General features: G+C 41.9%; 3 protein-coding genes across 8 annotated transcripts; 1 reads left to right on the top strand and 2 right to left on the bottom strand.

Annotated features, from left to right (window-relative positions):
• Nucleotides 1-5: 5 nt before the first annotated feature.
• si:ch73-233m11.2 (NACHT, LRR and PYD domains-containing protein 12) lies at nt 6-7,069 on the bottom strand. Of its 4 annotated transcripts, none has more exons than XM_050064815.1 (9): nt 7,061-7,069; nt 3,928-5,524; nt 3,682-3,843; nt 2,889-3,062; nt 2,622-2,795; nt 2,343-2,516; nt 2,078-2,251; nt 1,823-1,990; nt 6-1,708 (listed from the first exon to the last, which is right to left on the bottom strand). In XM_050064815.1, coding segments are annotated over exons 1-9 (2,694 nt in total). In that variant the 5' UTR covers nt 7,062-7,069; the 3' UTR covers nt 6-1,638. The 4 variants fall into 4 exon arrangements, with proteins under 4 accessions (XP_049920772.1, XP_049920773.1, XP_049920771.1 ...); XM_050064816.1 differs by lacking the exon at nt 7,061-7,069 and adding an exon at nt 5,708-6,863; XM_050064814.1 differs by lacking the exon at nt 7,061-7,069 and adding an exon at nt 6,526-6,863.
• Nucleotides 7,070-9,528: 2,459 nt separating this feature from the next.
• LOC126402160 (keratin, type II cytoskeletal 8-like) lies at nt 9,529-26,402 on the bottom strand. 2 transcript variants are annotated; one of them, XM_050063887.1, is made up of 10 exons: nt 26,311-26,402; nt 14,496-15,020; nt 14,166-14,374; nt 13,791-13,851; nt 13,472-13,567; nt 13,218-13,382; nt 11,996-12,121; nt 11,686-11,906; nt 9,961-10,007; nt 9,529-9,854 (listed from the first exon to the last, which is right to left on the bottom strand). In XM_050063887.1, exons 2-10 carry the CDS (start codon nt 14,757-14,759, stop codon nt 9,727-9,729), a joined length of 1,317 nt encoding a protein of 438 aa, XP_049919844.1. In that variant the 5' UTR covers nt 14,760-15,020; nt 26,311-26,402; the 3' UTR covers nt 9,529-9,726. The 2 variants fall into 2 exon arrangements, with proteins under 2 accessions (XP_049919844.1, XP_049919843.1); XM_050063886.1 differs by lacking the exon at nt 26,311-26,402 and adding an exon at nt 15,242-15,402.
• LOC126402161 (deoxyribonuclease-1-like) lies at nt 16,665-24,616 on the top strand. Of its 2 annotated transcripts, XM_050063889.1 has the most exons (10): nt 16,665-17,001; nt 17,080-17,177; nt 17,450-17,538; nt 17,626-17,712; nt 17,803-17,915; nt 19,037-19,149; nt 20,929-21,086; nt 21,226-21,322; nt 21,788-21,896; nt 24,018-24,616. In XM_050063889.1, exons 2-10 carry the CDS (start codon nt 17,097-17,099, stop codon nt 24,143-24,145), a joined length of 975 nt encoding a protein of 324 aa, XP_049919846.1. In that variant the 5' UTR covers nt 16,665-17,001; nt 17,080-17,096; the 3' UTR covers nt 24,146-24,616. The 2 variants fall into 2 exon arrangements, with proteins under 2 accessions (XP_049919846.1, XP_049919845.1); XM_050063888.1 differs by lacking the exon at nt 16,665-17,001 and having other exon boundaries at nt 17,067-17,177.
• Nucleotides 26,403-26,472: the final 70 nt, after the last annotated feature.

Raw genomic sequence — 26,472 nt, 5'->3', positions numbered from 1 at the left:
AGTATAAAGTGCAATTTTCTTCAGGTGAATTGATCACATTTCTTGTTTTGTCAGACCAACAGTCCAAACCTTTAAGATACTTAATTTACTTTCACACAGGAGAAGGGAAACCAAAATAAAATTTCACATTTGAGAAGCTTGAATCAGTGAATGTGCCCCAAAGCTTGAAACTAATGGAAAGGCCTATATTACTGTTTTTTAAAGGCTGTGGTGTGCTCATATTTTAAGATTGCGTGATCGTACCAACCATGTCGACATAGGTTGTCAGGAAAGGGGCTAAATAATGCTCCCAATTTAGGCCAAATTTTGGCTAAGGAATAACTGGCATCGCCATTTCTTAAGGGGTCCCTAGAACCCTCACCTCTAGATACCTGAATGAAAATGGGTTCTATGTGTATCTTCCCTAAACTTGAGAAAGCTTGTTCCCAGTAAATATTTGTCCCTTACAATGAATTTACTCCTTTTAAATTAAAGCTGTATATTTGTTGTATAGTTGTCATAAAGAAAAGGACAGGCAGATTATATGAAGAACAATGAATTGCCTTACATGTATAGATACATAACACATTAAAGCAGGACTGTAATGGAACTCAAAATGTTAACTGTAACGTTATTCATCTTTGCACATCTGGGCCCAGTTGTTCAGAAGTAATCTGATCAGATTCCGGCTATCGGATTGGATCAAATCCTGAAAATGGGTTATTAAAAAACAAAAAAAATGGGGTTCTCAATTCGGATCAGATCACATAATCCAGTCTTGGTTTTTATCTGGATCGAAGCTTCAGTTCAAAACTTTAGTATGACTGAATCAGAAGAAGGGTGGATTCAGGGTGGATTTAGGGAACAAAATAAAACTTTTAAATTGGTCTAATATATACACACAATTACTTATATTTTCCACTTTATTTTCCACTTGATTTAATGTAAAGTAGATAAAGTAGACATTAGGTAAAACACAAGGGGAAAAAAGGTTGTTGTCCCCATGAAATAAATTCATTCAGTTATCAAATAACTGTCAAAATCCCCTCAAAGTTATAATCCAAATATCTCTGTTGTTTTGTTCTCTTTGGCAGCACCTACAGCAAAAAGTGGTAATTGCAGTGTGTTTTTTGGCAGACTGCTGACATTGTAATATGTAGTCCCATTTAGAACACTGATTATCCTAATTTGGTAATGCTGAAACTTTTGTATCTGGATCAAGGTGATTCATTCCAATGTTGCTTTGTTAAACCTGCACAAAAGTAAGATGGATTAGCTGATCTTGGACAGCAACACACGGGACATTTCCGAATCTGGTTCGTTCTGATCCAGACTGAATTTTTTTAAACAACTGGGCTCAGATAATTAGTAATAAAAGCTGTAAATTAAGAATGCGATTGGTATGCGATTCCTTAACTCTATATACTTCCACAGCATAAGCAGATTCCTGAAATTCAGTTATGGCTTTGTTTCTTGTTTTTTAAGTGCCACCCCAAGATTTTCAGTGGCACTATCTGACCACGCCTATGAAAACTTTCTGGGGGAGCAACTGCTTGATAAATGACAGCTGATTATCAAAAAAGTTATTTTTCTGTGTGTGGGCAGTTGGATTGATCCACACAGCACTGTATGTGAGATCGATGGACTGATCAGCCTACTTTAGTATCGTATTGTATCACACTCGTCCAACATGTCGAAAACTTCCTCAGAGAATTCGTTGTACTTCAGGCTGAAAGAGACAGGAAGCAGGAGGTGCTTTTTAGAAAAGTTTTCCCGTGCTTAGAAACTTAATGTGAAATACACTGGCTCAAGTTTAAAAATAACTGCAGTGAGTCAGGCTTACTTCATCTCCTTCATGTTGGGGCTGTCCTGCATGACTTCGACGAGGGCTGGGACGGAAACATCAGTCAGAGTGTTGTTCCTCAGTTCCAGGCTCTTCAGAGTTTTACTGGCTCTTATTGCAGCACACATGTCCTCAACGCAGGCGTCCGTCAAACCGGTCATCTCAACACTGACGTAAAAGAGAGACAGATTTAATAGTATGGCACACTGCAATGGAGTGGGTTTTTTTTTTTTTTAAATAATTTTTTCAACTCACTCCAGCTCCTCCAACAGGCAGTTTGGATGTGCAACAGCATCCCAGAGATGTTTAACCCCTTGGTCTCCTACTGCATTTATACCAACGATTAGGGACTTCAGTTGAGACGTGCCACTCCTCAGCACAGAGCTCAGCTCCTTGAAGACTGCCTCAGTTAACTTGCATCGTTTCAAGCTGCAGGGTGGAACAGAATAAACACCAAATATTTGAGTAAGGTGGTACTTTATCACTTAAAAGTTAAACGTGTTAATAAAGGTGACAATACCCCAGTTTTTCCATTGGACATCCTGGTCGACTGAGGGCTTGGCAAAGCAGCAGCGCCCCCTCCTGGCCCAAATCATTCACTGACAGATCCAGCTCTGTCAGAGAGCAGTGCTCTGACATCAAGGCCTCCATCAAATGAGGACAGCACGCACCAGTCAACTCACTGTCAAAGAAACTGTGATAAAATATGTAAAAAATTATGTTTTGACACATTCTGCATTTTGGGAGGAATTTTTTCACATGTTGTTATGCAGTTTATCATCTTGTAACACAGACTTACTTGAGGCTCTGCAGTTTACAGAGTGGGTGTTGCAGGGACTTGCACAAAGTCTCCACTCCTCTATCACCAATCACATTATGTGTCAAGCCCACCTTTCTCAACTGTGATTGGCCAGAACATACAGCTGCTGATAAAGTCTCCATGGATGCTGCAGTCAACTCGCAGTTTTGTAGCCTTTAAATTAACAAAAGCAGCTCATTAATCAAACACAAACGGACAAAAAAAACAAGCCTATTAATACGATGCTGCTCTGTATAAAGTACATACATGAGCTCCTGTAGTTTGCAGTGAGGACTGTGCAGTGCTTTGCACATTGTGGTGAAGCCCTGGTCTCCGATCTGATTAGACCTCATATCTAACACAGACAGCTGAGAGGTGGCTGAGGTCAGGACAGGCGCCAGATCTTCACAGATTCCCTCTGTCAGTCTGCACATTAAAAGTCTGGGGAAATCACAAGCAAAATATCAAGCAATTATTAACTCGCCTTAGAGAAATGTGTGTTGACGTAAAAGCACATGTAAAGGTCAAGTGTGTGGGATTTAGGGGCATCTATGTTGAGTCTGCCGTGTTGTTCTACAGTAGCCCAGAACAGACACGGCAAGGCAGCTTCTTTTGTATAGCACATTTCATACACCAGCGTCATGCAAAGTGCTTTACATAGCAATAAAATATAAAGCATAATAAAGGATATTGTTTTTTGCATTAAAAGAGAAAAGATATAAAACGTGAGATTAACTAAACATTAGCCACTTTTACGCTGCCTGCTCAAGGTGGGAATTTCACGCCATTACTTGGCCTTGCTGTCCTTTATAACAGTCGTGGATGGGGAGACAGTGTTGTCTCGCATTTAAGCCAGCAACAGAGGTAGTAACAACAAGTGCAATCTCTGTGTAAAAAGAACTACTGGCTCTAGAAAGCGCCACTCATGTTCTTGCATCAGCCGCTGTAGTTCTTCTACTACACGCTTAGCACACGGGAGAAGTTTCAGTTCTGCAACCTCACAGCTGGATGCCGCTAAATCCTACTATCTTTAAAGGAATGCCTTTAGCTTTAATCTTACTTCAGTGTGTGCAGCTTGCAGTCTCTGAGTCCAGCGCAGAGAATTTTGAACTTTTCATCCCCGAGGCGGCTGTTAGAGAGATCCAGCTCCTTGGTGAGTCCTCTGCTGAGAGCTGAAGCCAGATGATGGACAGCTCCAGTGCTGACAGAGCTGCCTGACAAGCTGGTGGACACAACAGAGCAATCTTACATATAACGTCGTACTGAACACATGAAATGAATGATGCTTAGGTATGATTTTATTTACATTATCTTCTGCGATATGCTCATAGCTGGAATCAGCCTCTCTGCCTGCTCCTCCGTCAGATTTTTTGTACCGTACAGGTTCAACTGCTCCATCTCACCGAGGCACGTGACAACATAACTCAGAGCTACACAGTCTTGGAGGCTCAGGTCTCCGTAGCTGATGCCTACTCGTGCTGAGGGGGTGATGATCTCTTTCACCAAACTCTCACTTTGAGCTTGATGAAGCAGATGGAAGCAGCGGTGTTGCCTTTCTTTGTAGCACTCTTTCAGTGTCTTTTCTGAGCTGCTTTTAAACCAGCTTTTGAAATCCACAATCCGATCCGAGTTCAGCTCTCCCAGCACGTTCTCCAAGGGTCGGCGCTGAAGTGGCTCAGAGAGCCCTGACATGAAGAAATCTAGAAACTTGACACAGCCTTTGTGCTTCTCCAACATCTTCTCCACACCCTCAGATGGTGACTTATCCAAAAAGAAAGACGCAGCCAAGAGGAACTCCTGCATCAGTTGGGAGCGGAAAGAGAAGACATCTGATTGGTCGCCTTCTACATGCAAGAAAACACCAACTGAGTTAAGAAACTGCTGGAAACCAAAGGAATCCATTTCCTCTTTGGTGCAGCTCGAATGCTGGTCAAGAAAGCAATGAGACGCCAGCTTGCCGAGGGCCAACACTAGATCTCTGCTGCTGGCGTTGTTCAGCGAGAGCGTCTGAATCAGGTGGACCAGGATGTCTACACACAGCTGAGATAATGTTTCAGGAAGTTTTGCTCCAGCATCCATCAGAGACTTGTAAACAGAGCAAACTGTCCAACAAAATTTGGGTGAGGCACAGACATCATAGAAACCTAAAGTCCTTTCCATGTGTGTAAGTGCTTTTTTGGCAACAGCCGGGTCTGTGAAGAACCCGTTAAAGTAGGCCTCTCTTTGTGGCTTCAGAAACCCCAGCACCTCCACACGGGTGCCACTCAGAAACTCCAGACCACTTGTCGGCCTGGTTGCCACCACAAAGGTAGCTCCTTTCATCAGCGACCCATGGAGCAAGCTGGCCACTAAACAGGGCACCGAGGCTGCCTGGGTGGGGTCAGAGCAGAGGGTGTGGACGGAGGGATCCAGGCTGTGTTTGTACCGATCCAGATCATCAAAAACAAACAGCACATCCTCAGGCTTCTGCAGAAGTAGGGGCACAGACTCAGGGGGGGCATGGCTGTGATGGTGCAGCAGTAATGTCTCCAAGGAGAGCGCTCCATCAAGAGAATTCAACTCCCTGAACCGGAAATGGAAAACATATGAGAACTTTTGAAGGTGCTCTCCTTTCGCCCAGCCCATAACAAGCTTCACCAAAGCTGTGGTTTTGCCAGAACCTTCAGGACCGACCAGTATCACAGATTTGATTTCACCAGACAGAGCAGTATGGATGGCACAATCAAGGGAGGGCGGGTCCTCTTCCCCATTTCTGTCTGCCGCCTGAGCTTCAGCAGTCAGTGGGGATATGTACTTATTGTTGCTGATGACACTGACAGGCAGCTCTCCACCAAGAAGTGTCGACATGTCATTTGATTTCAGGATGTGAGTCAGCACAGAGCCTTTGTCCATTGTGAAGATCACTGTAGTGAGAATACAAAAAATATAGTACAGTTCAGAGAGCTGACTGTCTGCTGGCAACATGTCCTTTGTGTCTGCAAGTAATTAACTGTACTTTACTTTCAAAGCAGTCAACCAGCATGTCTCACAAGACACAATAACAATGTACATTGTAATTTTTCAAAACAGGAGTGTAGTATTGTTACCTTGAATGCAGCGCTGCTGGAAAACAAAGTAAGTTAGACAACGTGTCGTAAAGAAAACAGTATCTTTAGAGAGAGCGGGCAGATTGTAGTTTTAATGGGTGGGGTGGCGCCTACACTGTGAACACTACACACGAGCAGCCAGCCAATTAAATCCTCGAGCAATACAAAACAGGAAGTACAGTGTGGTATTAAACCCTGCACGCTGCCTTACAGACGACAGGAAGTGTCCCGCGAGGATTTTAAATATGCTAATCTTATAGTTTGAATATGTCCCCTTCCAGCCATTATGATATGCGCCTTAATTAAGATATAGATAGGGAAAATCAGAGTTGTACATTCACTTAAATACTATACTTAACATTACCTGAGTTTTTCCATTGTTTGCCACTGTAATCAATTGTAGTTGTTAATGATTAATCGTAGCTCAGAGCTGCTGCCACCGCTTTTAACCTGGTCTTATCCGGTGTCAGAAGCAAGAGAACATTCACTCCACACAGAGAGGTGTATAATACAAAAATAGCCTTTACTGAAAATTCATAAAAACTAAAGGACACCTCCACATAAGAAGCCCCACAAGGGTCAATCACTATAAAACTCTAAAAAGACACAGCAATCAATAAAGACTGCTCCAAACTGTAGGTGGGTCAAACCATTCCAACCACTAGGGGGAGGCAGAGGGCTATCGAGTCGTTAGTAATGCCTGGTAATGGGCTCCTGGCTGCGTGTCGAAAGCTACCATAAAACAAATCAAACAGGGACTAGGACAAAAACTCTCCCAAGACAACATATAACATTAAAAATGTAAGTATTTTTTGTACTTATCTCGCCCGGCCTGGCGACGACATCCCCCATGCGATGTGAATATGGAGCCTCCTGTGTCAGTTAGGACCGCTCCAAACTGTAGGTGGGTCTAAACCATTCCGACCACTAGTGGGAGGCATTGGGAATGACCGAGTCACTTGTATTACCCCTTTATGGGTCCATACTCCCCTGGCAGGATGTCGAATCATTAAAAGTTACCTTAAAACAAATCAAAGAGGGACTAGGACAAAAACTGTCAAAAGACGACATGTAACAAAGAATGAAAGTTTTTTTTTAACTTATCTCGCCCGGTCTGGACGACATCCATCGCGGTGTGCAAATGTGGAGCCTTTCGTGTCAGTTACGATCGCTCCAAACTGTAGGCGGGTCAAAACCATTCCAACCACAAGGGGGAGGCAGAGGGCTAACCGAGTCACTCGTATTGCCTCTTTATGGGCCCCTAGCAGGGTACCTTAAACATCAGTTACTGAGGGACTAAAACAAAAACTCTTACAGGACGAGATATAACATTAAGAATTAAAGTTTTTGAACTTATCTCGCCCGGCCTGCCGACGACACCCCCCTATGGGGTGCGAACATGGAAGCTTCCCGTGGAGTCAGGAAGTGCTCACAGGAACACTTTTTTCTTAATTGTTCTTTATTGAGCTTCGCAAATACAGACAAGCAAGGGTCATTTTCAAGTCCTAAAGCTAAGGTAACATCTGACTTAGGTTGGGCGTGGCGGCGTAAGGCAATGTGTTGTAACAGGATAGTTGAAGCTCCGGAAAACACCGGCAAAGGGCACCGTCTACACCCCGGTCCCTCGTTACCTGAAGGAGGCATCCAGCCTCCCCCCTAGCAAAGGAGCGACTCCCCTACTTAGCTGTCTTCGCTGCCGGCAAAAAGTTGCTAACAGCACCCTCCTGCCCTGGTGCTACAGCCACGAACATTTGAGCCAGCGTGCCCCTCTGCACACCCCCAACACAGGTGAGAGTCATCAGTAATCAGTTACTCGGAACCCCTCCCCACAAGCATCCACAGGGTTAGGGTTAGGGTGCAGAGACCCTCACCCTCATTTACTCACTACAGTAAACATAAGTAGGTAAGTCCTTCAGTCAGGACCACTTGAGTCAAACAAAACTTAATTTCAATTTACAGTTTTATATTTGACGGTATGGCGCTGTTCTGGGGTCCTCTTCCTTTCCTTGGGCCGAGGCAGAAAGTCTGTTCTGAGTGCCTCTCTGCCCTTCCACTCCGTTTTTTGGATAAACAAGCTCTATTTGATGTTTCCCTATATACATTTAAAAAAAAACTGAATTAATTTGTTTCCATTATAAATTAGAAAATGGTTGGCATATGTACTTTGAGTATATTGTGATCATAATGGGAGCCATTTTCCAGTGCATTTAGCTGATGATAATGCAGGACTTTTACTTGTAACACAAAGTATTTTTACACTGTAGCATTTCTACTTCTTCTTTAGTAAAATATCTAACCACTCCCTCTGCCACTGGAAAAAATAGCACACATCTGAATTCGTGTGTGACAAATGGCCTGTGATTCAACAGTTCGTCTGAGTGCCCAGACAGTAACTTCTTTATTGTCAATGCAAAATAATGACTTCTACTTTCCTTCTGTCCGCGTATAATAAGCCAAAGTCACTAAACCCTCTCTTTAAAACAGCCATTTACGCCATGCAGTCCTTTTAAACTGGTCTATTCTGGTCAGAGGTCAGTCTGATGTGAAATACATCTGCTCCATGCAGGGTACAGTGAGCTATAGTTTCTCCTTAGAAGCACTAGATGGCAGCAATGCACCCTTTTCCCCCAGAGCCCAGGCTGAGGCTGGTTTAACTGGAAAACAAAGTAAGTTAGACAACGTGTCGTACAGAAAGTTTAACTGCTGGACACAAGAAGTCTCCTCGTCTCCTTCTCAAAGTTTGCAGCATGGGAAGAGGAGAATACAAAAATGTACTGAAATCATACGTACATACATTTTCATCCGCTTATCCAAAGCCGAGTCATGAGGGCAGCAGGCCGAGCAAAGCATTCCAGACGTCCCTCTCCCCAGCAACGCTCTTCAGCTCCTCCTGGGGAACCCCAAGGCATTCCCAGGATACAAGATAAGATATGTAATCCTTTCAGCGTGTTCTGGGTCTGCCCCGGGGCCTCCAGTGGGTTGTGCCTGAAGCACCTCTAACGGGAGGTGCCCAGGAGGCATCCTGATCAGATGCCTGAACCACCTCAACTGACCCCTTTCGACGCAAAGGAGCAGCAGCTCTACTCCGAGCCCCCTCCAGATGTCCAAGCTCCTCACCCTATCTGTAAGGTTGAGTCCAGTAGGGTTGGGTACCGTTCATAATTGAACCGATACGGTACCGGTACCGGTATCTGGAATTAGGTACCGGTACCAAACGGTACCTTATTTCGGTACTTTTTAAAGTCTAAACTTCTCAGTTTCAACATTTTATTGAGAGCATTTAGGAACAGTGCTGCACGTTAACTTTTGTCTGCACATTTTTTTTGTCGCCATTGTTGCTGAGTCTGAGGTGCGAGTCATGCGTTCTCGCTCCGCCTCCACCTCAGGTACCGAAATTTGGCACTGATTCATTTTAAGTGAGTCGGTACTCGGTAGTACTGATGTGAATCGGTACCAAGTACAAAAAGTACCGAGTTTCAGTACCCAACCCTAGAGTCCAGCCACCCCAGGGAGGACACTCATTGTAACTGCATGTATCCAAAATCTCATTCTTTCTGTCACTACCCAGAGCTCATGACCATAGGTGAGGGTTGGGATGTAGATGGACCAGTAAATTGAAAGCTTAGCTGGTCTGGCACAGTGCCCACATCACTACAGACGCTGCGCCAAACCGCTGAGCAGCACCCTGATATACTTGAACTCCTTCGCTTGGGGCAGTAACTCCCTCCCAACCCAGAGGGAGCAATCCAACAGTTTCCAGCAGAGAACCATGAAATCAGTTCCAACTTAATCACTACCCAAGCAAAAGGAACACATGATCATGCAGCTGAGTACATCTTTATTGTACACACAGGAAGTTAATAAATGTAACAGGAAGAACAGGAAGAAAAAAATAAACAAATAACACACATTTGGCTTGTCAGTGCAGTTGGCTTATTGTAGATTACAAAGAGATGAATATTAAAGTTAAAGCTAAAGGGCCAGAGTGATCCAGCAGGTGAATCTGTGGTTTTTCTGGCTTAGTTTTGGACAGTTGTCTTTAGGGTTGCTCCACTGCTTTGAGTAGAGGTGTACGTGTCATGGGTCTCCACTGTCTTGATGAGAACTGCACTTGGCCTTCGCGGCCGTTGTACTTGAACCTGGACGGCTGTTGTGGAGACAACAGTAGAAAAATCACACACACTGTAAGCTGTAATAACAATGCTAAAGCTAGTGGTAATACTGGGGTTATCTTCAGTTTTAAAAGTACTTACTTTTGATGGGCACTGTTTGGATGTTGACAACAGAGTCGTGTCCAATTCTGTTGGAGAGAGAGCAGGAAATTAATTTAAAATACATGATAGTGTAATTATTGATGTGTTAGCAATGTTAAAACATCTCAAATTATTTTACACATCAAAGCCTGTTCACAGGTTTTGTGTATGTTTGTTCCTGAGTGTGGAGCATGGTGTTTAATGGGCTCATTGTTGCCCCCTGTGGCTGCTGGAGGAAAAACACTGTTGTTCGCCCTTCAGCCTCAGGGGCAGCAATGAGCCCATTTCAGTTCAGCACCCCACAAAGAGTGCATTTACACGGACACGAATAACACGCTTATGATCCAGTTTTTCGAGTATCCCGTTTATGTGTTTGAGGATGTAAACACCGTATTCCATTTATGAGAAACCTGAATAGAGTACTCTGAAAGGATGTATCTGCAGAAAGTGAATCACCTGATTTCTCTGTGCTCACGTACCATATCCCGAATATGATCATAACCGGATTAGCCTCATAAACTTGTTACTCATGTCCATATAATCTCATCCGCTGATGCGAAGACGACTCGTCACAAGAGAGCTAACTTGAATAAGTGAAACGGGTGAGATTTTTGCTTTATCTCAAGTTTTACAAGAGAAAAGACTTATGTTGTGTTCACACCGGGCGTAAATAAATCAATTTGCGCTAATAAATTACGGATAGACACAAATTCTCAATGGGCAGCACAATGGACGTGATGGACACAATGTGAATGGCACCAATTGAGTGGCCTGAATTAAGTGAGTAGCGCGATTTGCATCATTCGCTTATTCGCGAGAGTTGAAAAATCTGAACATCAGCGACCAATTCGCTCCGCAATACCCAATCAATGTTGGCCGGGCAATTATTACATGGAGAAAGTGTGTTTCAGATTTTGATTACAGACATTGCATAAAATATTTTTCATATTAAAAAACAGTTTAAAAATGCAGGGAAGAGAAAGCAACACAACAAAAACAAAAACCTTTAGGTCCACTGAACGAATGAAATGTCTAAATAGTTTTTGCACATTTTTAATTTCAAAAGTAGCCAAGTACGTTTTAAAATCAGCATCTTTAAAAATATAAAAGAAGGGTACTATTTTAAGCCAAATCACTTTATGTTTATAATATTTTGGTAAAATATATACTTGTCATTAGCTGAGAAATTGAATAATATACCTATCTTTGTTAGTGTGATATCTTTTTCAAAACGTTTGAAAGGTTCCTCTGTAAGTAAAACCAAAAAGAAGTGGCATGTATTGTAATCTACAAACACATGTTCAGTAGTTTTCCCCTAACAATTACAAATTCATGAGGTGCAACAGGCAGAATCTCTGACCCAGCTGTCAGGCACTGAATTGCATTGTGGTTAATGTAGGCACCAAGTTTCAACCAAGGACACTATAAAAGTTATAGTGTCCTTGGTTAACAAGTTAAAAGAATGTGAGGATGGCAGTTCTGCTGCATCTATATTGACCTTTTTTTTTAACTGCACATGTTGTGTCTGATAATGTAGGAGTGTGGTGCTAAACTGGTGGGAAACTGTTTGAAGCTGTGACCTTAAACTGATAATTATCAAAATAAATGACATTTTCAGAAGTGTTTGAGCCTAACTTGGACTTTTTTTCACCTTAAAAGCCTAAATTCTCTTTTGATCAGTGAGATGTAAACTTAACACTGCTAAGATCTACCAATGCAACTCACCTTTGCTCCTCTCCCTCCAGCAGTTTCCTGTAGGTGGAGATCTCTATGTCCAAGGCCAGCTTGACATTCATGAGCTCCTGGTACTCTTTGAGCTGCAGAGCCATGTCCTGCTTGGCCCTCTGCAGAGCCAGCTCCAGGTCCTTGAGGCGAGCTTTGGCGTCGTTCACAGCCTCTTCCCCACGCTGCTCCGCTTCAGCTATCTGTCTCTCAAGGTTGGTACGCTACAACAAAAAAAATAATTTTTATACATTTTTTACACAACCACACCTTTAACTTTCAACATATCAGTCGCTCTATAAACTTTACTCACCTGTGCCTTTACAGCCTGGATCTCATTCTCCAGGCGGGCGATCATTCGGTTGAGCTCAGATATTTCCCCCTTGGTGTTATGCAGCTCATTGCCATACTGGTTGGCCTCAGCAGTCATCTGGTCAAACTGGTACCAGCAGAGATCAGACAGAGAAACCAAGATGTGAGATTAGTAGTTATCAACTTTGACGAGGGTGGTTCCTGTTATAAAGACGGGGTATTGCAGTAGATTTATGTTTCTAGTTTTAAAGAGAAACTTGTTTTACTACAGATTTTATCACATACACAGCGACATGTAATCACCAGCTGTAACAACATAGGTATGGCTGGTATTGTTGTTTGTGTCATCATGGATGAATGTGGTCCCGGTGGCACTTAATTGTTGGGGGAACTACCACAGAAGCTGTTTTGAGTATTTTGTCAGGTGTTTATGTCTGTCTGTCTGTGTATCTGTCTGTCTGTGTGTTGCAACCATGCAAGATACAGTCACAACACTTCACAGGTGTGTAGGTGAGATTAAAATAAAGGCCAAGGTTGAAGATGTGTGCGGTTGGAGCAAGGGGGTGGGAAGCAGGGGGGTGGGAAGTAGGAAAGGGGCCATTGCGCACTCTGTTGTGAGTTCTGCATTCAAAGCTTAATTTAAATAAAAGCACAAAAGTATTAGTATCAAAATACACTTAAAGTACCAAGAGTAAAAGTGCTCTCTGTGTGAAATGGCCAGTTACACAATAATATATATTATAGTACTGGATTGTAATCACTGATGCATTAATGTGTTGACTACATTAATGCTGCAGCCGGTAAAGGTGGAGCTAATTTGAATTACTTTATATACTGCTGGGTACCTTAACCTATAATAATAGATATAATTATAACTAGTAATTAAAGCTGTCATATAAATCTTATGAAGTAAAAACTATGACATTAACCCCTAAAATGTAGTTGAGTAGAAGTATAATGTAGCATAAAATGGAGATACAAAAGTCATGCACAAGTACCTCAAAATTGTACTCAAGTACAGTATTTGAGTAAATGTAGCCAGTTACTTTCCACCGCTGTACATACACACTTCACGCCCCAGGGTCATGATACTCAGCTGGTGTGAAGTTGAGATCACAGTGAAGGCCGAGTTCCAAGATGGGTGTGGTCCGAGCAGGGACACCGGATGTAAAGCAGTTTAAAGACTTGATGGTCTCTAGTTATTTCTTATTTTAGTTCTTTACCTTGTTCTTGTAGCAGCTTTCAGCGTCTTCACGGCTGCGGCTAGCGATGTCCTCATACTGGGCCTTAACATCAGCCACGATCTGGTCCATGTTCAGGGCACGGGAGTTGTCCATCTGCACCACCACAGAGGTCTGCTTCAAGCTCTCCTGCAGCTCACGCACCTCCTTGATACAGCAACAGTAAGAATTCAGAAATCAGGATTTAAGGTCACAAGCTATGTATTTTTTCTTATGTTTGGTGTATGGTGATGTACCTCATCATACAGAGCCTTGAGGAAGGTAAATTCATCCCTGATGCCAGCGACCATGTCCTCAAGACCCACCTTGGACAAATAGCCTGCATCCACATCCTGCAGGCAGGCAGCAAAAAACAAACCTTTTCTCAATGTTTAAGCTTTTGCATTTTTCAGACACGTTCAAAATGTGTGGCTTGAAGATTATTTTATCATAACTGTAGCAACACTTGAGAGTTTTGTGGCCCAACAAGCATAAATATAATGTGTCTATACAAAAGATCTTAATCTGGCTTTTCTTAACTTTAAAGAACGCACCATTCATCTGCGCATACCATACCTTCTTGAGCGTAACGAACTCATTCTCCATATCATTCCTCTTGCTGATCTCCATCTCATACCTGAAACAGCCCCACAAATATCAGATTACCCACACAGATCTTATCAGTTTCCATTTAATTACCACATGCCTTAACCGCCACTCTCATTCCCAGACTTTAATAGTGGCTCAGGCGTTTTTTTTTTCACAACTCAATTCAATTCAATCAATCAATTTTATTTATAAAGCCCAATATCACAAATCACAATTTGCCTCACAGGGCTTTACAGCATACAACATCCCTCTGTCCTTATGACCCTCACAGCGGATAAGGAAAAACTCCCCAAAAAAAACCCTTTAACGGGGGGGAAAAAACGGTAGAACACTCTTTCTTACTTTGTCTTGAAGTCGTCCACATTTTTGTGAATGGCATTGTTCTCCACATCAAGTGATTGTTTGGCATTGTTGAGATACTCCAGCTGCCTCTGCAGGTTGGTGATGTAGGATTTCAGCATGATTTCAATGTTGGAGGGGGTGGCAGTCTGTGCCTGCAGCAGCTGCCACTTGGTCTCCAGCATTTTGTTCTGTTGCTCCAGGAATCTTACCTGTGGCACGAGAAGGATGCACCAGCCGTGTGAGATAATAAGTCATTAAATATCAGTTCAAATGAATTGAATCTGACACTCAGCACCCACCAGGGAGGGTTTTAGTGAAATTTCCTCTTACCTTATCAATGAATGAGGCAAAACGGTTGTTGAGAGTCTTGATCTGCTCTTTCTCCTTGGTGCGAACAAGTTGGACGTTGGGGTCTATGTCTACCTTCAGTGGGGCGAGCAGGCTCTCGTTGACAGTCACAGGTGTAATTGAGGTCGCATGGTTAACCCTGCTGCTGATCCTCGGAATGGAGTAGGACCCGGTGGACAGGCTACTGAAGCTCCCTGGATTCACACGTAGTCCTTGGCGGGTGGGGCGCGTGTTCCTCAGACTCATGGTGGTGCTGGGTGGAGATCTCACCTCTGGAAAGGATGGAGAGGGTCCGGTGGTGGTTGAGCTCTGTTGAGCATCTCTCTATCTTGTGGGTTTTTAGTCAGGACTGGGCGTGGTGCGATAGTGATGCTACGCCACTCCCCAATGTGGGTAAACCAGTCTGACACATGCCACACGCTCTCCCACCTGCCCCCGCTGTAAAGGTTGCATTGCCTCTGTCGTAACGCTGGAATTCAGGCCTGCTCTGCGTCTTCTTCAGGTGTGCTGCCATTAAGCAATACATTCAAAATATTTACATGAGGTGAGCACTGGGTCTGGAGAGTCAGTGCGGTGATCCAAGAAGCCATCAGGAGCCAAAATCATGATAAATTAAAGCATGTGTAGAATCACAATAAATATTTGCATTGGCTTTATGCCCAGATGAGATTGTCTTGTAGGCTACAGTCGTGTAGTGAATACAGTGAGTATGTTTCAGCTGATTTAACCTGCAGGACTGTGACAAGCTCTTCATGAGAAACTCGGGTCACAAAAGGATGACAATAATATGCTGTAGAACTGGTTCTCAACCGTTTTTGTGTGAAGGACCCCTTATTTGATACACATGAGGTCATGGTCCCGATCTGATAAGTCTGTGCTTCAGGGAGCTCCATCTGAACCCCGCCCCCACCCATAAACACAAACACAAACACACACACACACACACACACACACACAGTTTATTTTTTTAACATCAAAAACAAATCAAACTGAAAAATGATCCAAAGATGTAATGCTAACGGTCGGTTGGTAATCGATGGGGATTTTGTATGCTGTAAACCAATGTGTAATCAAAGGGGAGCTGGTGGCGGTAGTGCAGCAGTATTTGGGCGCTGTCTTAGATGACAAGTTGAATTTTGACGTGAACACTGACAGCATCCGTAAGAAGGCAAACCAGTGCCTATGCTTTTTAAGGAAGCTGAGGAGTTTTGGAGTCTCTTTCTTTTAACATTGTCTGTTGGTTTGGTAATCTGAGCCTTAAAAACAAGAACAAGTTGGAAAAAGTGGTGGTGAAAGTTGTGCTGCAAGATCTCTGGTGTTACTTTTAATAACCTACAACATCTGTATGAAGAGAGGGTCACCTCTAAAGCTCGGTCTACTGTCTCAGACTCTCAACATCCCCTCCATGTTTCAGATGCTTCCATCAGGGCGGAGTGTTTGCCTCCCTAGATGCAGCACTAAGCGTTACAGGTCATCCTTTGTTTTGTCTGCGATCGCTTATCTTAATCTTTACCCCTGACAGTGTGTGATTCTGGATTCTGTGATATGTATTGTACTGTCTTGTACCTTACCTTGCCTTACCTTACCTTGTCTTACTATTGACTATTCTGATCATCTGGAGTTGACAACTGTAGAATTCTGGTCTTAATCATATCTTACAACCAAAATATTTTTTCAGATGGAGGCCCCTGAAGCATAATCTTACTAAATTGGGGTCCATGACCTAATGTGTCATCACTTTAAGGGTCCTTCCCATGAAAAAGGTATAGAACTACTGTTGTAGATAATAATTAGGTTAACAAGAAAATGTGGCTTAATAGTAGAAAACCATGTAATTCATTTTGCTGTAACCGCTTATCCTTGAAGGGGTCACAGGGGAGCTGGAGCCTGTCCCAGCTGACATTGGGCGAGAGGAGGGGTACACCCTGGACAGGTCATCAGACTATCACAGGGCTGACTCATAGAGACAGACAACCATTCACACTCACATTCACACCTACGGGCAATTTAGAGTCACCAATTAACCTGCATGTCTTTGGACTGTGGGAGGAAGCTGGATTACCTCAAGAACACCCATCCTGTTCAGGATAAGTGGTCACGGAAAAATGAATGACATGGTTTTCAACTATTTAGGCATATTTATAAATGTGTTCCAGTTTTTAACCTGTCCTTTTTTGTAGCAACTAAAAGTAGAGTGACAGAATCTTGAATTTTTTGCTACAGACATAAAGTTAAATGTCATAAATAATGTTGGTGGCAGTCAGTTACAAACAAAAAAACTGGGCTGTCCTCTTGTGTCAAAAATTCTTTCTCTCTTACATTCTTCTCTCTCCCTTTTGAAAGTGATCATCCAATCATCGTCCTCCTTTAAAAAAACAACTGCAGAGAAAAGAAATTTCTTGTACAACCGGGTGTCAACACTGTGTGCCTCTGACACTGTCCCATCTTTGTAAGTAAAGCTGGGAGAAAAATAGCTGCGTCAGACTGTGTGAGTGTGTTTGTGTGTTAAAACAATGCTGAATACTTTTATAAAAGTATTTTACACTAATTTAAATGTCTCTGTTAGCTCTTCTCTTATCAGACATGAAGATTGCTGCGTTCAACGTGCAGAGGTTTGGGTTGACTAAAGTCGCAGATCCAGACGTCCTGTCAACTCTGGTTAAGGTAAGACGCATCTCATTGGCAAAAACTTTATCAGTGACAGATCAGTAATTAAGGTGGTGAGGGTTCAGTTTTGGGAATGCTTGGTTCGCGTTGCTGATGTGATTTTTGGGAAACAGCCAAGAAGGAACAAGGAATAATGGAGGTGTGAAAATTACTGCTTAAACATACCTTTGTAATTGTAGCCTTCCTTGATGAAGCTGTCACAAAAAAGCCTGAAGGACATTAACCAAAAGGCTAAAATGTGTCCTCTTTTGTCTGTTTGATGCTTATAGATTGTGTCTCGATATGACATCATACTGATTCTGGAGGTGGTGGATGTGAGCGGAGCTTCTGTTAGACTATTCTTGACAGAACTGAACAGGTGCGTTTACCTTTTCTGATATTTCTGAAGACTGTTGATGTTGCTTTTTTTTTTCTACATGTCTGCTTACCTTTGCTGTCCTATCAGAGTCAACACAACCCATCACTACACTCTGCAGCTCAGTACCCGCCTGGGGAGAAACAGATACAAGGAACAGTTTTTGTTTCTGTACAGGTGAGATCAAATCACATCACCACGTTGTTATACTTTTCTAACGTAACCATGAAACAGCTGCACTGAAAGACATTTTTGTCTCACACGCAGGGATGACGTCGTTGACCTGATCGACTGCTATCAATATGAAGACAACCAGGTGAACGATGTGGATGCTTTTGCAAGAGAGCCATATATTCTCCACTTCAAACCACACAACACAGGTCAGTCTTAAAGGAGCAGTGTGTAGGACTTAGCGGTAAGCAATACTTTCCTGTGTGCCAAGCACAAGCTCCCGGTTAGGATTCCTTCAGTGTTTGTTGTTCAGGAGGTTTTCATTGGGAGCTGAACTATCCGCAGACGCCTCCTCCTCTCCAACACAAACAGAGCCAGTAATTAAATATGGTAAAAACACTGAATAAAACAGTTTCATGTTAGAAATCAGTGTTTTTCCTTATCTAGAGCTAGTGTTTGGTTTGTCCGTTCTGGGCTACTGTAGAAACATGGCAGTGCAAACCAGAACCTGCTCCCTATGTAGATATAAACGGCTGAATCTTAGGTAAAGAAAAGACAACCACCTTTATTTTCAGGTGAGTATACACCAACGTAAACACACTTATGATATTATATTCCATTTCTGCCAATATGTCCCCCTAAATCCTACGCACTGGACCTTTATCTGGAGCTTAAGGAACAACAGGGAGCTACAGATATCTGTATATATCAGCATTTTCTCTGTGATATCTGCAGTTTGTCTAAGGATGGGTGTTGGTGCTTGATTCCTTTAAGGCAGTGGTTCAAGTCACCTGAGTTTCATTCAGAATGAACACGCAACCCACTAGTTGGGAACCCCTTCCTTAAAGGTATCGACAGAAATAACCCGGTACCAAGTAGTATCAAAATGTCTGACTATTTGTATGGCTTCTCTTGCAAACAATCATGGCAAGTGTTTTTTGATTTAATGCAACATGTGATTGGCCCATTATCACAGCAGCTACAACCTATACACCCTGTGCTGTGCTTACACGATGAATTTGATACCCACATAATGTGTATTGAAAGAAAAGTAATTAAATGAAGTACTATATTGGTACTAGTATTTTAATTCTTTAAACAATACCTCATCCTAGGTGTGTCTGAGTCATGTCTATAAATGGACTTGTTTGTTTTTCTGAAGGTGAATGAGTCTCATTTAGTTTGACATGTCACTCAAAGGAGCTCAGGGCAGGTTTATCGAGTCTGTCAGCGTCCGGTGTGTACATCCACACGTGCATGAAATATCGTGATGGGGCATGTTACGGGAGAGACGAACATTTGTGGCTCAAAGAGCTGTTTATGGTTGCAGTGCTGAAAGATATAGTGCTGATCCCGGTCCACACCAAACCCTGGGACTCAGAGAAAGAGCTGGATGAGCTGTATGAGGTCGTCCTGGTGGTCAAAGACAAGTGGAAAACTGATGTGAGTTGCCTCATCCTGTTCCAGTGTTTCAGCACCACGGTGTCACCTGAATGAAGTGCTTTATTGAGTTCCTGGTGCACAAGAATTAAAGCCGCCCCTATTAGCATGTCATACTCTAGCCAAAGACGCCAGAAGGAAATATTGGGATTATACGTTACTGCAAACCACAAATACGTCACATTTGCATATTAGCGTATCTAAAGTGACATAGTTCTGATTCCATGAACATGAGCTGACTTTGTCACCCGAAGGCAGAGGGGATGTTGGATGGTGCGACACCTAGGTGAGAGGCCAAGCTGCAGACCACTGATCTAGACCAACAAACAAATGTGGTTGATTTTTGGGTGCTCTTTAGCGAGACATTGGCAGCCAACACATTCTCACTCCAACTTCATCACATATTGACGTTTGGTCATGGACCTTCCACGTCCACATACGACGTACAAGGTACCCCCTGGGAGCGTTGGTTGCTGACGTTCTGGGACACCATATCAGGTTCTCTTTTTTCAAGATACACATCTGTTTTAACAGGAAATTTAACATTTACATACAGTCTCTTTCAAAATAAACGCACTACGTTGGTACAACAACGCAAATTACTTTTTTTTTTCTTCAACAACAAACACACATGGTTAGGTTTAGGGAAAAAGAACAGGATTTGGCTTTAGGATCTTAGGGGAAGCGAACACCACTCTGTCGAGTGACAGTATTTGTTGGAACCATCAACCACCCCAGCTGCCCGCCCCACTCGGACTTTCGCGGCCTTAACTTTCGCCCTTGTCCCGCCACGTTTCCCCCTGACGCCACCAGGCGCTGTTGCTGTTAAACTATAACAGCAACTTTCTGTGTATCATGCCAACGTTAAAGGACGCATTTCTTCGTTGGTTTCTGATGCCACAAGTCACTGCCCAAGTGCCAGATTTCGACAAAATTTGGAGTGAGACTGTGCTCTGGCAGCATTTCCAGATTTTTGTGCCACATCACAAGACAGTTGCCAAGCTGCAGACCACTGTTTGAAACCAATAAACAACAAAAACTTTAGTTTTTTGGTGTTTTTTGATGAGACGTTTGCAGCATTTCCAGCTGTGATTGTACTACCAAAACTAGCTGTTTTACTGAGACATCTGATGCATTTTCAGTGGAGACTGTGTCACTAAAAGCTGTTTTTTTTAAGCTAAAACATGATCTTTTCCAAACCATAGCCAAGTGTTTCTTTTTGCCTAAACATAATATTATTACATTTTATTATAAGGCGCCTTTCAAGACGAAGAAGATAGAGAAAATAACAGCAGATTGATAACGTCAATGAGATAAGGAATAAAGAAACATAAAAAATAAATAATAAACATAACCACAGTTTTGGTGAAACATAAAGAAACACAAAGTTCTAACATAACTAATAATGCACAAATGTTATATATCCATGGTTTGCAGAAAAGTACAATGCCAACATCTAATCTGGCGATTGGGTTGCATACTCTCAAACCTGAGAAATCACACCAATTATATGGCCTATAGACGGCTCACTGAAACTGCATTGCTAGGCAACTGCTTGGGTCCATGTTTACTTGCTGTTAGCTGATGTCATTCACACACAATGCAAAACATTCAAAAAGGAAATACAAAGGACTGTTTAGGGACCCGTTTATTACAATGTTTATGCTGCCAAGTTTAAAACAGTCCATAAATGACCTTTTACTAATGTTGTAACATGGCCACTTCTGATTGGATAGCACAACTTTTACACACACTGATATAGCTGTTTCTGATTTCCTCCAGAACATAATGATTCTGGGGGATTTCAATGCAGATGGCGTGTACCTCACCAATAAGGAGATGAAGGAAATCCGTATTCGCAGTGACAAGAACTTCCACTGGCTGATTGGTGACGACGTGGACACCACTGCAAACACATCAAACGAGCACACCTACGACCGGCGAGTGTTCACTAATAAAGTCTATTCATGCAGTTCCAGAGGAGAAGGATTTATTTTGTGGCAGCATCATGTCTAACAGGTTAAAACTGTACATATTGTCATTACATATGAATTAATGGAATGAATTAATATAACACAGGATTGTTGTGTATGGAGACGATATGCTGGCAGCCTTCGTGCCAAACTCAGCCAAGCCATTCAATTTCCACAAAGAGTTTGCTATGACAGAAGAAATGGTGAGTTGTCCCTCATAACCAGCACGTTCTGCTCTACACCTTTTTACTCCTGTTCTGTTGCCATGGCAACAACTTTGGTCCCTGTTAACTACTGTTGCATCTGAAATCGCATGCTATGCAATACGTCCCAATGTGTACTGTCATTCAACAAAGAGTAGTTTTATTTATTCATTCATTCATTCATTCATTTTCTGTAACAGCTTATCCTGTTTAGGGTCACGGGGGTTGCTGGAGCAGTATTTCTTTGGGAATAATATGCAATGAATTTACAATGTTTTTCATAATAAGGTTTGAGACACACTAAAAAGCCTCACATAATGGCATGTGAGACTTCCTGTCAGCTACTGCATTGAAGTCCAAGGGACCCATTCACAATGTTTATGGTGTCAAGTTTGAAAAGGTCTATGGCTTTTTTTCACTGTTCTGTGGCAACATTCCTCACTCAGTATACGTACCCTCCCACAGGCCCTGAGGGTGAGCGACCACTACCCTGTCGAGGTGGAGTTATGCAAAGCTGCTCCTTTCTGGGAGACAAAGACCTGCCGAAAATGTGACATAACCCGGCAGGCATCAGGTAACAGAGCTGTCACAGGTTAAGAGCTAAACTGTTATTTTCTCTATCCTGCCACAGACAGACGTGGAGTGAAGTATCTGGGACAAGAGCTGACATACATGTACTTTTTTTTTTTTTTTTTTTTTTTTTTTTTTTTAACATTTTACAGTGCAGTGGGGGCTCTCTGGAAGACGGGTGCAAAAGATGAAAGGGAATTCTTGGAATTTCTTGTAAAACAAATTTACAGCTCAGAGATTTACTGAGGGGCCCTATTTTTAAAAAGCACGTGCTTTGAATTTGGAACTTCCTAATTTTGTGACAGATCAATGCTACCTTTGTGCTGACAACAAAATTTGCATGATGGCGCTTAAAGGTCAGGTCTCATAACTCTATATATTTTGTAATTTCTCCAAGTCTCATTAAAAGACCAAAAACAGCACTGAATTGATCCTACCAGGCCTTGGACACACAGATACTTGTTGCTATGATCAATTTATGACTGGGGTCCTTTCCATAATGTTGTTGGATACTTAAATAACAATCTGAGCCTGTAAGTGGCAAAAACAAGCACTCTTAGTGGACGTAAATTGACAGTGCTCTGTTGCCTGTATGGATTAAATTGCAGCCTGTTTGACAGTCTCACACAATACTGAACCAATTTCAAAAAATGTTGCTCCAATTGATCACTTAGACATAAAAACATGGGAAAATACTGACTTTAGTTGTTCTTTTATCTCAGACATGTGTTAGGATGTTACATACCTCGACATGTTTTCCTTCCTCAGAAGTGTCACTGGGTGGTTGTTGTAACGTGTCTTTATCACATCCACCACCAAGTGATACTTCTGAGGAAGGAAAACATGTCGAGGTATGTAACATCCTAACACATGTCTGAGATAAAAGAACAACTAAAGTTATTATCAGAATCTAAAGACATAATGAACACCATTGAACTATGCGAAAATACTGTTGAGGTTGGAAAATAGCAAGACCAGAATCTTTTTTGTATCTATTTAACCGTATAAAAATCATTATGCCACAAAAAAGTGTTTAAAAACAGCATGTAACATTTGAAAGGACTGTAAAACTGAGGTAAAAAAAACAACAACTAGTTAGCTGTGGTGAGAGCCAAAGCTATTTAACCCTCCAGTTTCCTATAATTGGAAAAAGTCATTCTGATCGTCTTACTTCTTAGAGGTTGGTTCACCACATGAATATGATATTAGCTAAATCTAATCATAATGAATTCTGAAAAGTTGGCTAACACAAATAGGCTAATCCTGCTAGGCTAAAAGGCAGCTGGTTTAGCTACATTAGCAGTAACTGCTGTCTCTTCAACCCCACACAAGTGGAATTCATATTTTCTGGTTAAACCAACAGCATTTGAATTACACAGCATTTAAATGTATTGTCAATGTCAACACATGCCTTATCTAATTAGGTTTTATGTAACATCTTTATTAATGATGATTATAATAGGCATACAATTTTGCAACTTGTGTATTTGTGAGAAGTTTGCTGGGCTATTCAAACCACAAACCCCTTTTTCTCAACTAAACTGTTTCTGTAGTTACTTTTCTCTGCCTTTCAGTGTTGTGTAAACACTATTAAAAACTCACAGTAGTTACAGTCAAGCCCACACACACAGCCTCACTCACTAGAGCACCAAATCCAATGAAAACTGTTAGCAACAAACACATTGTTTTCTCCCTTTAAGTATGACTACAGTGTCTAGCTATTTTAGGAGAGTATGTAGTTTTAAAAAAAAACATGAAGTGCATATTCATGTTCTGTAGGAATGAATTGGCTCGGGGCTGAGAACACAGGCCAGGGGAGTCGTTAAGTTTTGAGAGAGGAAGTAATGCAGACACTTTATATGGTCTTGTCATATGATTTGTTGACAATAACAACACATCAGCTTGTAAGATAGAAGCTCTGTCTACTGACACAAGTTGAAGTATTCCTACTGTTGCCTACTTGATTGCATTTTTAAAATACCATATTTAATATTCCAACCCAAACAGTGAGGCACTAATGCCCTGTCATTTGACATACCATCACATTTTCCCTCTTGGGAGTTGAATTAATAATACACATATTTGAGTGGCCTGTTACATGTATTTTTTGTGTGTGTTTTTCTAGGCACAGAGAGTCTGCAGGCGGACGTGTTGAAGCTGCAGAAAGAAAATCTCCTGCTGGAGAGAGAAAAACTTCAGCTTCAGATCTCCATATTAAAACAAAAGCTTGCCACACTCAAACTAAAGGAATGACCACAAGATCTCAAACATGACTGACTCTGCTGCGACACAATCGCCAGGATAATGTTGGCATCGTACATTTCTGCAAACCACAGATATATAACATTTGCACATTATTATGTAGTGGATATGTTGACATTGAATTTTTTTGTGTGTGTCCATAATGTGTGGTTATGTTTAGGCACAAATAAACACTTGGTTATGGTTTGGAAAAGATCCTGTTTTGGTTTCAATCACCTGCTTTTAGTGCACAATCACGGCTGGAAATGCTGCCGATGTCTTATGTCTTGCTAAAAAACAGTCTTATTGTTTGTTGGTTTTAAACTGTGGTCTGCAGCCATCTCACCTAGTTGGGTGTCACACCAACAACCATCCCCTCCACCTTACAGTGTCAAATATACATGTAATCTGAACTGTGTCACTTTTGTACATTTCATATATATATATCATATCAACATGTTTAATAAAGAACCAATGTTTTGTAGAAACCATGGAAGAGAAGTGGACACAGCATTGGAGGCAGGGCCCTGTTCATTCCTGTCAAAGTTGCAGAGTGGTGGGGTGTCGGTGGCTTAGTGGTAGAGCAGGCGCCCCATGTACAAGGCTGTTGCCGCAGCGGCCCGGGTTTGACTCCAGTCTGTGGCCCTTTGCTGCATGTCACTCCCTCTCTCTCCCCCCCTTTCACACTTGTCTGTCCTATCAAATAAAGGCTTAAAAATGCCAAAAAAATTATCAAAAAAAAAAAAAAAAAGTTGCAGTGTGGCACATGAAGCCAAAAAAGTTCAACTTCCTAGTTATAAAATTCCCCGGATCTTTCACATTGTGACTCCCATAGAGCAAGCACATGAGAGGCTTTGGCCGGTCAAGCAGCTAACTTCTGTCAGCCAAGCGGCTAAGCTCTAATTTAGCCCTCTGTTAACTTGAATAAGGATAAAATAAATTAATCATTTGGCTCTTCAGGACTTAACAAATGTTATTGGACTGAATGGATCAAATCCTGATAGTGAAAGAGTTATTTTGGGGGGGTTGTTACACTTAAAAAAAAATGTATCCACTGATTTGCAGATGTCCCTTTACAATGTAAGTCAATGGGAAAAAGTATTTTTGGGACGAAGGGCATCAAGTGACTAACCCTGAGGTTGTAATTCCAAGTTTGGCCATTATTGCTGTGTCCATAATCGCATACTACACAGTGCATACCCAAAATGTGTACAGTGGTTAAACATACTTTTGTGCACATAAACAGTAGTATTTCTGTTTTCGTCTCTTCCTCCCTCCTTGATGGTTTGAAACAGATAACCATGGTAAACTGTGCCAACCTCAGCTCCACTGGTAATTTGAAAATAATCATTAAACTATATTATGCTTTTAAGTGAAATCTTACACTGCTTTCATACTTGCAGTTAGATTTAAACGTTCTTGACTTGTTTGCATACTGTAATATTTTATTGGAAATAGTCTGCAATTCACAAACTAAGATTTTGGACATACTAAAACAATCGCACATACTGTTTTAGCCTACTGAATAGCATGTCAGCATGGAGGTTTAGACCCAGCCTGTGTTACGCTGGCTTTAAAGCTCTGTTGCTGTGGGCCTGGTAGGAGTATACAATGCCACCTTTTCTTCAGTCTGTTTTATTTGTTAATTCCATCCTCATTTGTGTGATTCAGAATTTCTATTGCAAAAATAAATAATGTTTTTATACGCACATGTTGCCCTTTAATTGATATTTAATGAGGTAAACAGCACTGACATGACACAGCACTGTGGCTTGTTTACAGTGTAGTCTGGCCCCAGTGAGAGGAACACGGTGGGGCATTGTTTGTGTGGTGTAATGGTCAAACGGCGGGACAAAGGAGTGTGTTATTAATATTCTGACATCTTTAAACTTTAATGAAAGCAGAGAAAAAATGGCAAAAGCAAAGGAATGTATTTTTTGGTTTGGTGTTATCGTAGTAAACAGCTGTTCAACACGTAGAAGAAAAAAACGGTTGGTGAGACGCAGTGACGTGTGCTGCGTTCAGGTGACCTACGTAAGCTTCGTCTTTTCAGCCTTCCATTGCCGTTAACTATTAACTCATTTATATTTGTTAGAAATTATAACATTTGATTCATTGTAAAGCAGGGATAGGTGGATGACATTCAGGTGATGTAAAAAACACACAAGGGTACATACTTTTTTGTTGAAGTAGGATAATAACCGTCTGCCGTCTTGTGAAGCGAGACGTCGTCAGTTGGTTTCCAGTTATTCTCCACAGCAAGTGAAAGGGACTCGCTCCAGTCACGTGACTGCCGGACCACATCCACCAAAACACCGAGGGACCGATTACCAGTTTGT

This window comes from Epinephelus moara, chromosome 16 (genome assembly GCF_006386435.1).
Source record: "Epinephelus moara isolate mb chromosome 16, YSFRI_EMoa_1.0, whole genome shotgun sequence".
Classification (NCBI taxonomy): Eukaryota; Metazoa; Chordata; class Actinopteri; order Perciformes; family Serranidae; genus Epinephelus; species Epinephelus moara.
The sequence above is the reverse complement of the archived record's forward strand: the minus strand, read 5'-3'. Positions and strand labels throughout refer to the sequence as shown.